This window comes from Pollicipes pollicipes, unplaced genomic scaffold, assembly GCF_011947565.3.
Source record: "Pollicipes pollicipes isolate AB1234 unplaced genomic scaffold, Ppol_2.1 Scaffold_4295;HRSCAF=5057_pilon_pilon_pilon, whole genome shotgun sequence".
Classification (NCBI taxonomy): Eukaryota; Metazoa; Arthropoda; class Thecostraca; order Pollicipedomorpha; family Pollicipedidae; genus Pollicipes; species Pollicipes pollicipes.
In genome coordinates this window covers 31,751,058-31,766,384 of record NW_023596461.1, presented here as the reverse complement: position 1 = coordinate 31,766,384, position 15,327 = coordinate 31,751,058, and the positions used below count along the sequence as shown (strand labels likewise).

Sequence of the window (15,327 nt, the reverse complement as noted above, 5' to 3'; positions counted from 1 at the left end):
CGCCGTGCCTGCTGTTGGCTGACCCAGCGCCGCTGCCTGTTGTCGGATGCCCCAGCGCTGCTGGGTGTCGCGCAGCGCCGCCGTACCTGACCGTAGGTTCCGACACCGCCGTGACCGCCGGGCCCGGTTTAGCGGCGTGCGCTACGACGCGGCCCAGTGACCCCGGCGGCCGGCCGGCCTCGCCAGACCGCTAGCTCTCGTCACGGCTCGTCAGCGGGTCTGTATTGATACACGACAGAGGAGTCGACAAGAATAGGCGCCGGCGAGGGCCGTGGAAATCACACGGAGCATATCATTGAGCATTACCACGGCGCGAGGCGGCTGACGGCGAGAGCCGTCCAGCCACAATGGACGCCACCAGAATGTCTTCCACGCCTTTAAAAGGCTACTGAAGAACATCGGAACTGGACACGGGTTCCGATGCACGAAATCACAAGCTGCACATTCGTAGTGGAGTATGGAGCGCCTACGTTTGTACATGCAAGATCACACAGGCCCCGTCCGCGCTTTCATTCCATTGGTTCACCCCGATGCTATCATGGATTCATTGCATATATGTGCGCGACCCTACGCGATGGGAACGAACAATCGAAAAACGTGACGAAACAACCCAGCGCGCGGCCAGATTCGCCAGGCGCTCCCTACCCGCGCCACTCGGCGAATCCAAATACAGACTAACGAGGCTCCGCTCCGCCAAGATCAATCACTCTTCTTGGCCTTCTTCCCTGCCTTCTTCTTGGCGGGCTTGGCGGGCTTGGCATTCCAGTAGTAGAGCACCTGGGCGGCAAGCAAGCCGTTGACCAGGGAGGTGGCGATGAAGGTGACGATGAGGGTCGTATCGCCGGTGTCCTGAACGGACGTGAAGATGCGCGCCAGCGAGCCCGCGAACAGCAGGAACACCGTCACCGCCGACAACTGGCCCGTCGATCCGTTGCGGAAGTTGGACACGGCCTGGATCAGCTGCAAACAGACGGCGGAGTCAGCGGGCTCGCGGCGATAAAGCGGACGAGGGCGCGTTCGCGCGCAGCGCCGCGAAAGGGCGATATCAGCTGCTGTTGGATCGGTCGGCGGCGCGGCGCCCCGCCCACGCGTCTCTTGCAAACCGCATGACAACACAGAGCACATGCTGGGACCTGTCGCGGGATATGCTCCAGCGGCCGCCGGCTGCCCCGGCAGACGGCGACCGCCGGCCGTCGACGGCACCAGCCGCCCTCCAGGGCTGGAGCAGGAGCCGGAGCGCGCCCAGTTGAGGCCCAGTGGGCGAACGACAACGTCGTCAGCGGCGGGTCATTACCGACAGCTGGGCGTGGTGCGCTGTTTTGCATGGCATTCGACGCCGAGCAGGCCAAACAATGGCGCCGACAAATTGTGGGCATTCGTGAGTGGCGCCATTACGAGCGCCCGCCGCTGGGCGGGACCTGCCGCAGCAGGATCACCTCGCGCGACATTCAGCGTCGTCGGTACTCAAAGCAGGATCATTTCTTCCTCACTCAGCGCCAAAATCAACGGGCCGTCCGTCAAAGCGCGCAAGCCAGCGCCTCAGCGGCGGGCGGCGCGCCCTCGCCGAGCCGGCCGTGCCGGCCGCGCGCGCCTGGCAACTTGGCGACAACAGACCGCATGGAGACGGCTGGCGTGGCGCGTTGCCCCAGAGACAGCCTCGATCGCGTCCAGCATGCGGCCGCCCGTTACGGGCCCGCCGCTACGGCAGAGCCGTGGTCATCCGTCACATAAGAACGGGCTCCGACCGACCCCACGGCCTAGGTCGACGTTCCCACCAGCGTCGCGCCCCCCGCCGCCCCGCCCGTCAGGCGGCCGCGCCGCGCGCGCTTCCACGCTCGACTACGTGACCGCCATGTCTTCTGGGCTGACGCGCGGCCGAAGCTTACGAAATGATTAAGCCATGGTCGACGGCGGCGGCGGGCGGGCGCCGGCGGCGCCGGCGGTCCGGCGGTGGGCGGGTCGACGCCGCGTGCGGCGCGATATATCCCGCGACGCGCCCGGCCCTATCATCTGCGCGAATTACCATAAACAACGCGGTGATCACGGGCGACGGCACCCGCCGCCATCGCCGCTGATTTATATGAGAACGCGACGAATTAGAGCCGGCCGGCATTCCTGGCGCACCGGCCGTCCAGCTGACGAGGCGAGGCTGGAGCGAGGCGGAGCTCACCGTTACGGAGGCCGACTGCACGCAGCCCCGACTCGGCGCTGCCTCCGAGTACGAAGCAGTTGTACGAGTCGACATATCAAACACGGAGTCTGATGTCGGGAGTTATGCTCTGAAACTGACCCCGGTCGCGCGAGAAGAGCGCGCTGGAACCGAAGCCTGACGGCGCGGGACCTCTCGGGACGGGACGGCGCACCGGCGAGCGCTGCAGGGCGCGTCACATGTCGGGACGCCCGGCCTTGTCGCAGTCAGGAGTCCTATCCGGGGCCGGCCCGAAACGATTCATCACCTGTACTGTCAGGTCCGAGCTGGACGAGGCACAGGAGGAGGGAGGAGGAGAGGAGAGGGAGGAGGAGGGTGCTCTCATGCAGCGATGCGCTGGCACCCAGCGCGACCTACCCTCAGTGAGACCATTCCACATACTGCAATTCGCGGGACAGATTCCTCGCAGCGAGACGAGTCTGACGGGTCTCAGGAGCCCCGAACAAGACAGCCTCCTCCACAGACGAAAGGCGAGGACGGAGCCCGTGCACAGTACGCACAGACCGCAGCCCTCGGCCGGCTATGTGGCCTCTATGTGGCCTATGTGGCCGTGCACGCCACGTCTCCACGTTAACGCGGCGCCCCCGCCCGTCCCCGGCGGCCGGCGGTGCCTGCTCGCCGGGCGGCGGCAGCCGGCGGGGTCACCCGGCCCGCTCAGGAGACGAATGGGTCCGTCACGGTCGAGCGCCTCCCGGCCCTGAATCACGCCGCTGCCGAGAACCGCGCGTCCTCGCCGCCGCCGGAAACGACATCTCCCGCGCCGCGCGGGGTCGCGGTCCCGCCGCCGTGCACGCCGCGCCGGCGCGGCTGCGGGGAGGGTCGCCCGCCTCGCCGCGCGGCGACTGCTGCTCGGCGGCGGCCTCCGCGCGGCTCGCGCGGTCGCGCGGGATTTCCGCGAACGGCGTCGTCACTGGCCGCTGATTGCATTGCTATTCGGCGGGCGGCGGCCGGGGCAAGCGGCTGCGGTCAGGCAGCTCGCCGCGAGCCGGCCGGCCGACGCCGATGACAATGAACGCTGGCCGCACGCTGCAGGCAGAGCAGGGGTGTGAATGTGATAGCGCTAGGACAGAGGTCTGCTTCTAGGAGTCACGCCATGGCATGACTGAGAGCGATGGGTGGCCCGCGCACGAAAGCGCGTCCAGTACTTCCCTGGTTTCATGACGTGCCTGGGATTAAATTGACAAGCTCATTGCATTTCGTCCAGCGGCAGGAATTCCTGGCCGGCGACAATTTCGGCCGGCGGCCGGCCCCACAGCCATCGTGGACCACCCGTTCGCTCTCATATCTCAATACGTTCAGATATGTATCTGGCGCGCCTACCGCTGCGCGCGCCGGCCCAAAGCGGGGCCCGATCGCCGGCGTCCTCGGACCCGCGGTGGCCGGTATTTCGGCGGCGGTCCAGCGGCGGCGGACCAGCGGCCTGGACGGTCCGCCCGCCGCCGGGGGCGTGCGCGGCGGGCGGCGGCGGCGGCGGCGGCGGCCGTGCAGGCCACCCAGCCGGCAGCGGGTGTCGGTATTTGTGTCCACCTGTCGGCGGGGTGGCGCCGACACGCGGCCGCGCCCGCCGCGTGTACCAGGCCCGATACGATCGCGGTCCAGGTGCGCCCGCCGGCCGGCCATGACACGGCCGGCGGGGGGCCGGGGGTGGCGGGGGCGCAGGGCCGCCGCCGCCGCCCTCGATCGGCCCGGCCGATACCAGCCGGGCACACGCTGCTGGCATGACGGCGGCGCGCTCATTCATTTGTTTTGGCGACGCTCGGCCGGTTTTTACGTGCGGTCGCGGTCGTTTGCCGGGGAGATTGAGATGCCACGGGCCGTGACGCGTTCGCTGGCATCTCATTGGTATTTGATGGTAATGCCGGCCACAGAGGGATATGTGGAGACGAGGGACCGGAGAGCGGTCAGTCGTCACCAGCACCAGGTGTCACAGGTAGGCTGGACAGGCCTCGGCAGAAGAGTGGGCGTGCCCCCAATGTGGGTCAAACATACCATATCATATACCATAGCCAACGGGATAAAGCCAGACCTTGCTAATGTCGAACGGCTTTCGTGCGAACCCGTCAGCACGACCCCAGCCACGCCTCAGGAGAAGACATCACAGGGATTCGCTGCGCCTGAGAGGTCCGGCAGGACTGGACCAGCTCCCGGTAGAAAGGCGCGGCTGAGACCACACACCTGCCCCGGCGCACAGCGGCAGGTCGGGGTGGGTGTCGACTGACCAGCTCCAGCGGGCGAGACACGCCGGAACGATCAACCGGCCGCGGTGTTGAAGTTGAGGTCGGAACGCCAGCTGAGCCTTCGCGGAAGCGGTCGGTGGGACCAGGTCACCCCGACGGCCGCGGTGGGCGCAGCTGACGCCGCGGCCGCTGTGGCGCGGGTCCGGGGCCGGGACGGCCGGCCAGCGGCGCAGGACGGTCGGCGGCGGCCCGAGTGAGAGGTCAGGATGGTGCAGCCGCCGCTGCCACCGCAGAGTGCTGAGTCAGGGCCGTCGGTTCGAGACCGGGCCTCGGCGGGAGCTTCGCCGCCTTAATGGCGCCGCGATGATGTGGGACAAGATGATTAATCGTCCAGGCAACCAGGTGATGGCCAATTTGACGATAATTTAAGGTGTTAATGATTGTACGGACATAGATTGCCGCTGAGCAATATCCATGCAAAGCGATTCATCACAGGCTGAATTTTATCATTCCGTTCGCACTATATCATCTGGTGACGTGCGCCGATTGCAAAAAGGCGGAGCACTCAGCGCCCTTTCCGCGGCCACGCCTGCGTCACGGGAGCGACCGCGTCTCTCCGGCGCGCCGGCAGCTCCCCGAGTTCTGCCGGGCTCGGGTCCGCCGGCGGCCGCGGTCGACCACCGGGCGCTGCGACCACCCCGGCCGGACCGGCGACGCGATTTTAATAACAAGTTGCCCGACAGGCCGGCCGCGCGCCGGAACAAAAGAGCGCCCGCGCCGACGCGGTGGCCCTCCCCCTCTCTCTCCCAGGACGGCGCACATTTTTCATACGCTCTTTTGTCTTGGCATCCCGGCGGAATCAATCGCGGCGGCCGTACGTGCTGGCCGGTGACGTACGGCCGACATAGACGTCGCCGACTGAGAGCGCTCCGAGCGGTGAGCACTATTAAACGCGCTCGCCCGATGGGCGCCACTGCCTGGCGGTCGTAGCCGGTAACTTAACACGGCGGTAATGCACGCCGCAGCCGGCCCGGCGGCCGCCACAAAGGGGCGCGGCCCGCCCGGCACCGGCTCGGGTCATAGGTCACGGCGCACGTGCATGACCTCTGACTGCGGGGATCGGCCGGCCGAAGCGCCCCAAGACAAAGCGCACACGACCCGTCGCCAACAATGGGAAGATCGATTCCTAAAGCTTATTGCCCATGATTATACGGTCAGTATGCAACATAAATTTAACCACACTTCTGACAAATTCGGTCGCGGCACGAGTTTGACAAACAGACTCGGTAAACATTAGGATTCAGCGTTTTTCGGCGGCGGTTTAATGCAACCAGCCACGAACGGCGATCAACCGGCGGCCGCCCGCTGTCATGATCAAACACATTAGTCTCTGCTAAGCGCGACAGGAAACGCGACCCAGCCGCATTAAGACGTCGACTTTCCACCAAACTGTGCGCATTGGGAGCGGTTAAAAAATTACCGGCGCCCACGAAAGGAATGATAGAAGGCCGCGCGGTGGATCTTCACAACGGGAATCGTTAACTAACAGCGGTGGTTAGCGTAACCGCATATTATGCGCGACAGACAATTCATAACAAAAGTTGATAGGGAAAACCAAGCGCAGAAAAGCCAGCTCAATTTACGAGACCACAGGCTTCCCGACACCGTCCATACAAACTAATGCCTTTTTAATGACTGGGTCAAACTTTGTACACACACGAACATCTTAATAATCCCACCGAGAAGGAAACCGGCGAAGACGGTCCGATCACCACGAACAGCGGCCCACCGCGCGGCGACAGCGCAGCACAGCCGGTCAAAACGGAGCGTCCGCCAAATCGCACACGTGATCCAAAGGATGACCGCGGAGCGCCGCAATCGTGGTCAGTATATGAGGAGTCGGTCCAGGGGTTAAGCAGGCTGGGCCTATCCTCTACTGCCATCCGAAGACAATGTCTCCGTGCAGCAGAGGTCGTCGGCAGGCCGCGCCGGGGGTCACGCCAGGTCGGCCAGACCGGGCCCAACGACAAGCGGCAGGGCGCGGGGGCCACCGCACTGGCTCCCGATATAGCAGCGCTCGGCCGGGCCGCGGCTGGCGGCGGGGTCAGAGTTGGGTCGATACCGATCGGGTGCGACGGACGGGGGGGGGGAGGTCGGGGGTCGGGGGGTCGGGACGGCGCACGACGGGGCACCTCCGGTCCTGGGTGGCCCGCCCATTTGTCACCCGGACACCCGGGCCCCGGGGGGTGCCCAGGTCACCCGCCGCCGCCGGACGCGCCGCGCGCTGTGACGCCGGCAACCACGTCATACTGTCACGTCACGCGGTGACGTCAGCACATGCCTGCACAACGGTGTGACGTCACACACTGACGCCAGTAAGGACGTCCGTGCGGCGACGCTGGCACTGTCACCGTCGCCACACAGATGCGGCACTGGCGTCCGTGCGGCGACGCTGACGCTGCCACCATCGCCCCACAGATGCGGCACTGACGCCTCGCTGCGACTCCAACACCACGGTAACACGAGTGTCACAGTTGTGCGCCGGTACCGCCGCCATGAACACCAGGCACAACCAGCGTCGGCAGACGTCGGGCTGGCGACGGCAGCGCCTCTGCTCGATGCGTTTCGCCCCTGAACACAGCTGATTCCGTCGTTATGCCGGCACAGCTCGCGATATATGACACTGGACGGCGTGGGCACGTGGTGTCCAGGGCACACCGCTTCTCGAGAGCTGGATTTAAGGCCACTTTGCATTCTTTGCACATTTCTGTAGACCTTGATGCCGTCAACACCACGCTCATCATCACAAAACGCCGACCACCACTCATTTAGGAACTGTGATCAAGCGTTACTTTCCCAACCAGGAACCAACCTCTCATTGTGCTTGGAGAGCTCTTTGGTACAGCTGGCCGCAAGGTGGGCATTCCTGAATTACTGCACAGGACCCGCACCGGTGGGAACAAAACAAACGCGGCCGGAATTTCGGACAATGGGGCTGCATCGCAGCCTCCAAGGCCCGGCCGCAATGCCAGGAATGCCCCACCTCCTAATTGCAGCTTTCATCCGCAGAAAACTGGCCACAATTTCCACAGCCCCTTCTCCTAATTGAAAATGACAGATCACCGGCCGCAGGCAAAACAACCACGAGAAAACAAACTGAGCGCGAGCGGAGCAGGGGCGCGGGCGGCGGCCGGCGCCGTGTTTTACCGGCGCGATGCGGGCTGGGTGGGCCCACCAGACGCAGAGAGGACGCGGAGGCCAGGGGAGGGGGCGTGCCCGCGACAGGAGGACAAGCCTCCGGAGTTCTGACCCGGTTTTTCGGACACGAGCGGACTGAGCTAGCGGCGGCATTACGTCTGCCGCTGAACAGCATACGCGAAGGTAATGGTATCGGCATTTACGGAACTAATAGCAATACCCGCAACCTTGTGTGTGTGACTTCATATATGGGAACATTTGAGACCAATTGCCAACAAAAAATAATGTAAATATTCACGTCTGGACAATGACCAACTCGCCACCTTCCATATCTAACACGTTTGACAGTTCAGTCATCCTTCTTGCTACGCATCCCATCTGACAGAAAAGGCAGCGTTGATTCCCTTTGGCTGCTATTGCCATTTGATGCATCACCACCACAGGAATGATACCTCAAGCACTGCAATGTCTCATGGCAGTGTGTGTCAGACAAAAAAGAGTGTCGGCTCGCGCGGGCCCGTAATCACGATCGCGACAGCTCTTCGACCGGAGACAGACGGTCCAGCCACACGCACAGCGTCTATTCGCTTGAGGCTCGTCTTTCATAGGCACACGCCGTCCTAGAGTTGCTGCCGGTGACGTCCTAGGTATCTACACCAGAAGGTGCCCTAAGCTCAGGCGTAAAAATAATGCCTGATATGATTACCCGCGACGTCACAGGGTACATCCTCGTCCTTGGGATTGTGCAATGGGTAGTGGGCATCCGATGCGCCCCACTTCACATACAAGGAGTGGAGTGGAAGGAGTGGAGTGGAAGGAGTGGGGTGGAAGGAGTGGAGTGGATACAACATGAATCCTGGGGGCAAACTGGGCTCCGCTGGTAGCGTTGTTTGATTCCAGCAGGGGACGGTGCCCAGTGTGAGACATCATCAGTATGACCCTGCCACTCAGTTTGACCCGGCGCCGGCCGGCCGGCCCGGGGCAGGCCTCCTAACCCGACCCCGCCAGGTCAGCCCACCTGACCCAGCGCCGGCCGACCCAGGGCGGGGGCGCGCCTCGTCGCCGTCTGATGGAGCGGGCCGGAGCCGGGCGGCCGGCACAATGGCTGGGACGAGCGGCGGCGACCCGGCCGACCCGGCCCGACAGATCTGGGCCAGCCCGACTGACAGCCGCCGACAGGCGCGCACCGCCGCCGCGCTGGCGGGGGACACACGGCGGACACAGCCGCAGCGGAGACGGAGGACACACGGCGGACACAGCACCGCCGCCGCGCTGGCAGAGGACACGCAGCGGACACAGCCGCGGCGGAGACGGAGGACACGCAGCGGACACAGCCACAGCGGAGACGGAGGACACACGGCGGACACAGCCGCAGCGGAGAGGGAGGACACACGGCGGACACAGCACAGCCGCCGCGCTGACTGAGGACACGCAGCGGACACAGCCGCAGCGGAGACGGAGGACACAAGGCGGACACAGCACGGCCGCCGCGCTGACGGAGGACACGCGGCGGACGAACCTCGGCCGTGGCGGAGACGGGAGGACACCAGCGGACACAGCAGGTCCGCAGCAGGGACGGCAGTGCTCCACTTCAGAGCGAACCGTGTTCTGATCACGTGGACGCCCGAACCGCGCGAGTTCCCGCGACAACAACATCGGGGAGATTATTCTCCGGCCGATCCGTTACCGCGGCGACCGCCAGACTCGACATACACGTCTGGCTCATCACATTTGCAGCATTGGAGGCCGAGGACGGCGAGGGACACCAGCAACGGACGCCGCGTGGAAGCAGCCCGTTTATTTTTCAGTCACCTACGTGAGTTACGCGACCGCAGCAATGCCGATAAAGCATGAACAGCAAGCTACCCCAACGCGCCCTTCCACAACAAAAGCCTGCCGGGTCTCGACTGCCCGCATACGGCACACACAGCGCCCATGCTACGGATGCTGTACCCTGTAGACGCCGCCAGCGGCCCGGCGCAGGACCGGGCCGGATCGTCACCGGCCGTAAAGGGCTGCCGCTGGACACTGATGGGCGACAAGTGCGTGCGTGCGTGTGCGTGTGACTGACACACCGCCGAGATTACATTGGCCGGTCACCTTGCAGCGCCACGCTGCCCGCCGCCGGCCTGGCCGGACGGCGACCGCGGCCCGGATCATGCTGTGGGGTCTGCTTTGGGCTGTTCTGTGGGATGTGGTGTGCACTTTGGGTTGGGCCGTACTGTGTGCTGTGCCGCAGGCGGTGGTGTGTGCTGTGCCGTGGACTGTGCTGTGTGCTGTGTGCTGCGGGCTGTGCTGTGTGCTGTGGACTGTGTGCTGTGCCCTAGGCTGTGGCGTGTGTTGTGCCGTGGACTGTGCTGTGTGCTGTGCTGCGTGCTGTGGGCTGTGTGCTGTGCCGTAGGCTGTGGTGTGTGCTGCGCCGTGGACTGTGCCGTGTGCTGTGCCGTGTGTTGTGCTGTGTGCTGTGCCGTGTGGGCTCGGCTTGTGACATTGTGTCGGCGTGGTCCGGCGGCCCGGCGCGCCTCGGCGCCGACGTGTGACCGGCAGCAGCACCCTTCCGTCCGGCGCCCGGCACGCAGCAGCACGGGGACCGCGGTCCGGACACACGGCGCACGGACCGGCACGCAGCAGCACGGGGACCGCGGTCCGGACACACGGCGAACGGACCGCCACGCAGGACACGGGGACCGCGGTCCGGACACACGGCGAACGGACCGCCACGCAGGACACAGCGCTCCGACCGCAGCGTCAGGGCTGTCACGCAGGGACGCAGTGTCCAGATCGTCACGCGGTAGGCCAGAACGTCCGGGCCGTGACAAACGGCACGTAGTTTATCATGTCCGCGCCATCACGCTGGCTCCGGGTAGGCCGGCTCTCCTTTCCACACAGCAGCCTCGGGCCGTCTGGGCCCCGTATTCGGCCCAGCGCGAGGGTCCGGAGTGCCCAGAGCGGCAGGCCAGCCCACAGCGGACTCCGTCACGCGGACGGGCCTGGGAGCAGGCCATAGGTGCGACGCCGGGACACGGCCGGCCCCTCCACCGAGCCCAGAGCGACCACCGTCGCCAGGACACGGCCGGCCCCTCCACCGAGTCCAGAGCGGCTACCGCCGCCAGGACACGGCCGGCCCCTCCACCGAGTCCAGAGCGGCCACCACCGCCAGGACACGGCCGGCCCCTCCACCGAGTCCAGAGCGACCACCGTCGCCAGGACACGGCCGGCCCCTCCACCGAGTCCAGAGCGGCCACCACCGCCAGGACACGGCCGGCCCCTCCACCGAGTCCAGAGCGGCCACCGCCGCCAGGACACGGCCGGCCCCTCCACCGAGTCCAGAGCGGCTACCGCCGCCAGGACACGGCCGGCCCCTCCACCGAGTCCAGAGCGGCCACCACCGCCAGGACACGGCCGGCCCCTCCACCGAGTCCAGAGCGGCCACCACCGCCAGGACACGGCCGGCCCCTCCATCGAGTCCAGAGCGGCTACCGCCGCCAGGACACGGCCGGCCCCTCCACCGAGTCCAGAGCGGCTACCGCCGCCAGGACACGGCCGGCCCCTCCACCGAGTCCAGAGCGGCCGCCGCCGCCCGGCGGTGCCGCCTTTGTCGGTCGCAGGCCTCAAATCTGCTGATTAACCCCGCGCATTTGCATAATAAGACAAGGTGTAGAGAGCGCGGGGGAGGGGCCGGCCGCTGGATGCCGGGCGTTTTTACGGCGCGGCCGGCCGCGGCCGACCCCCAGCGGACCCCTGGCCGACCGGTGCCGACCGACCGCGCGTGTCACTGGCCGTAATGGACGCTATCAATAAACTGCAGCAGCGGCGGCGGCGACGCAGCTGCGGTCGCCAGGGCGTGCAACGGTCGCGCGCGCGCGCGCCGCCACAGATTCCGGAAAATCACAGCCACTAAATCGTCGCCGCCAGCCGCGGCCGTTTTATGTGGTGTCACAACGGTGATAAGTGTGGCTCTATAAAGTTTATCGTTGACATAAACCGCTCCATATAGTGCAATCATAAGGCAGTGCGCGACGCCGCAGGGGTCTTCTCAACGCCTTCACAGGCGGATTAGCGTTTTTGTGCCGGGCATATATTGCCCTCAACCCCCGGATCGACATTTAATGCCGGCTTTTTCACCCCGGGTGAGGGGATCATCCCCAAAGTTAGGAGAGACTGCTGGTACATGGAGGAAAATATGGGGGGACCGAGCCACCCGAGCTCGGACCATAATTAACGAAATGACCGAGTCGGGCCCCGTTGTTTAATCAGCAGCTACCAGGGCCAAGGAGTCACAACACGCGGCCGGCCGCCCACCGTCGAGTTTCACGGTGCCCGCGCCACTCCATTTCTCATAAAGTCTTGACTGGTGTAATTTGTTTAATCGTACACGACGGCGGCATCAGTAAACAGAATCTTAATTATTCATTAGGTGCGCCACTGCGGCGGCGGCGTGATCGTATCGGGCCGGCCGAGGGCGGCCGGGTCAGGGGTCACCGTCCCGCGCGGCGGCGCCACCGCGACAGGACGACTTCGCTCTCCCCCTCCCCTCCCCCAGCGGCGACGCCGGCCGAGCGCAGCTCCGGCCGCGCGCGGATACGGCCCAGTCACGTGCCCACACGACGATCTCCGACATGCCTCGCAATTCAAGGGGAGGTTCGCAAGAGACGCATGTTGGACTGAGGCAGGTGGGCGGGGCGGGCGGCAGCAGAAACTTTCCGTAAGCGCTTCTGCAACATTGCGGAAACCATGCGTGGATGTGTTGCGACGGGATCTGGTAATGGCTTCTGGACCTGAACTTGGATCTGGTTTCGCACGACTCGAATGATCCAGTCTTAAGCACGCAACGCGTCAGCTGCCCACGCACGATCAAGAATCCTTGAACTGGATATACAAATTCAGTTGATATTTTTGCCATCCCCAGAGGCGCCAAGCTTTGGCTTAATATAATAAGCCCATTCTCGCACGAGCGTTACGTCGTCCACGACTGGCGCGCGCCGCAATACTGCTTATGTCCCTGAGATGCGGACGCGCGGGAGGAGCCGCTCAAGCAGAGCCGCTAGCGTACCCGGCATGACGTCATGCCTACCTGGGCCGCCCCTGGCCCGGGCCGTCCCTGAGATGCGGACGCGCGGGAGGAGCCGCTCAAGCAGAGCCGCTAGCGTACCCGGCATGACGTCATGCCTACCTGGGCCGCCCCTGGCCCGGGCCGTCCCTGAGATGCGGACGCGCGGGAGGAGCCGCTCAAGCAGAGCCGCTAGCGTACCCGGCATGACGTCATGCCTACCAGGGCCGCCCCTGGCCCGGGTCGTCCCTGAGATGCGGACGCGCGGGAGAAGCGGCTCCAGCAGAGCCACTAGCGTACCTGGCATGACGTCATGCCTACCTGGGCCGCCCCTGAGATGTCCCTGAGACGCGGCCGCACGGGAGAAGCGGCTCCAGCAGAGCCACTAGCGTACCTGACATGACGTCATGCCTACCTGGGCCGCCCCTGGCCTGGGTCAGCCCGTCGGCGCCCCGGCCGGCGAGCGACCCCAGATGCATTAGACTCACGCCGTCCCGCACCGGACCTGCCAGGGGTCACGGGACTGATGCTGGCGCTGCTACACATCAGCAATCAACGCTCAACACAGGGTCGGGGGCGCTCATCCCAGGCTCGGGGACGCTCAACACAGGCTCGGGCACGCTCATCCCAGGCTCGGGCATCCTCAACCCAAGCTAGAGCACGCTCAACCCGGCCGTCGCGGCCCTGTCAGCCCCGGCGCGGCTCCAGTGCGGCAGGTGCTGATCTAGTACTGGTTGTCGGTCACGTGGTGCCGCGGTCTTGCGCCTCGCGTCTGGACGTTGCGAACCCTGACGTACACATGAGCGCGGCGGTAACGTCACAGAGAAGGTCGTGTCATGCGGGGAACTCGATCAATTTTCGGACATGGATGAAATGAAGGTTGGACACGGCCAAAGCGATGACACAGTGCATTCAGCTCAAAATGGCTATTCTCATTTAACTCACAATTGGAGCAATTGCATGGATACGATTTGTTGTGGGGAAACGAAATTGACTACCGTCCGTCCCGGTGACATGGTGTCCTTTCCACCTCGTACATCAGACTCCCTGAGTAATCGCCGCATTAATCGCCCAGCGGCGCCGCGCTATTGTCTATCCAGGACGGCCTCGGCGGATCTTCGGTCGGCAGCAGGCCGGCTGTGGCCACGCCGATTCCCCGGCCGGGCCGTCACCCCAATTCCCCAGCCGGGTCATCACACCGATTCCCCAGCCGGGCCATCGCACCGATTCCCCAGCGGGTCATCACACCGATTCCCCAGCCGGGCCATCACACCGATTCCCCAGCCGGGCCATCACACCGATTCCCCAGCCGGGTCATCACACCGATTCCCCGGCCGGGCCATCACATCGTCCGCACGGGAGTGCTGGTGGGATCCCAGCGTCGGGCCATCACATCGGCCGCACAGGATCGCTGGTGGAATCCCAGCCACCGCCCACCATGCGAATACATGCCAATCACAGCGTCATCCTAGCAAACGTGTTAATGTGCTGGATCTCGCACGGACCTCGCACGGATCTCCCATGGATTCCGCACGAGCGCCGCGATGTCCTCTGATCAGTGCTGCATCCCACGACTACCTATCCAACCGTTGTGGCACTGAATCGACGGCTGGAAGTCATGCGATAGATAATGCCGGAACCCCTCGGAACTTCCCATAACGCACTTGAATACCGAGCCACATCCGGGCAGCCCATACAACAGACTGAGCATTCAGCGCCGTAGCGACCAGGCGCGCAAAAAGCAGAAGAAAGGGCTGTATGTGCCATTACGCGCATTCCGAACTCATTCCTCTCGGGTACATTCCTGAGAAGGTGCGGCAATTATCACTCACCCGTAAGTGGCGCGGGCGGCGCACACCCTGAGTTTAACATTCGGTATTTAGAATTCTTTGTTTATATGCCACCCCACAAAACACATTTAATGTTTCGCCCACACACACGCCCACGAGCCCTTGACACGCATACATTTCGTTAAGGTTCCCTGTGACTATCCCCGCCGTTCAATAAGTAACGAACACATGAATCGAATAGTCGCGGGAGAGAGTACAGGGGCATGATTCACACCCGTTCTGCAAAAACAGCCAATGATGGATTTCAAACGAGCTCAAGTTTTAGGCACACATGACATACATAGCAACACATGTCCGAATGACACCGAAGCCCAGCAATGAACAGCGTGGCCGCGCGAGACACACTGACCGACCGGGGCTAGTTGGAGTCGGTTGAGGTCGACCTGTTCCTATTGTTAGTTCACTTGACACCACGGCTAATCCCACAATGTGCCAAGCCCGGAAAGGGGCAACCGCCTCCAGCCTCCAGCTATCCGCTACCCATGTCGGGAGACAGAGCCGAGTACGTTATAAGGCGTCTCAAGACCGTACATCAACCAAGCACTGCATCCCCGCCAGCCAGTCCGGGGCACGACCCGCCAGGGCGTCCCTAGCAGCCAGCCGGGGCCAGACCTCTCTTGAAGTCCCCTCCAGCCAGCCGAGGGCCCGACCTGTCAGGGCGCTCCTAGCAGCCAGCCGGGGCCCGACTTCTCCGCCTGCCAGCCGTTTCCCGTCGCACGTGCGCAACACCCCTCCGGAGTCAGCACGCCAGAGCAGCGCGCCTTTGTCGGCGTCGCAGCGTTGTCACCGGCCCGAGACACGTGCGTGGGCAGGTCCGCACTGCGGCCCGGCCCGTCCGCCGTT

At 64.5% G+C, this 15,327-nt stretch overlaps 1 protein-coding gene across 1 annotated transcript in view; it reads right to left on the bottom strand.

The window, feature by feature from the left end:
* Window positions 1–205: 205 nt before the first annotated feature.
* LOC119097445 (mannose-P-dolichol utilization defect 1 protein) overlaps window positions 206–15,327 on the bottom strand; it is a 37,883-nt gene continuing 22,761 nt past the window's right edge. The window contains exon 2 of the mRNA XM_037220477.1: window positions 206–960. Coding sequence (XP_037076372.1) covers window positions 700–960 — 261 coding nt within the window. The 3' untranslated portion in view covers window positions 206–699. The remainder of the gene's footprint in view (window positions 961–15,327) is intronic.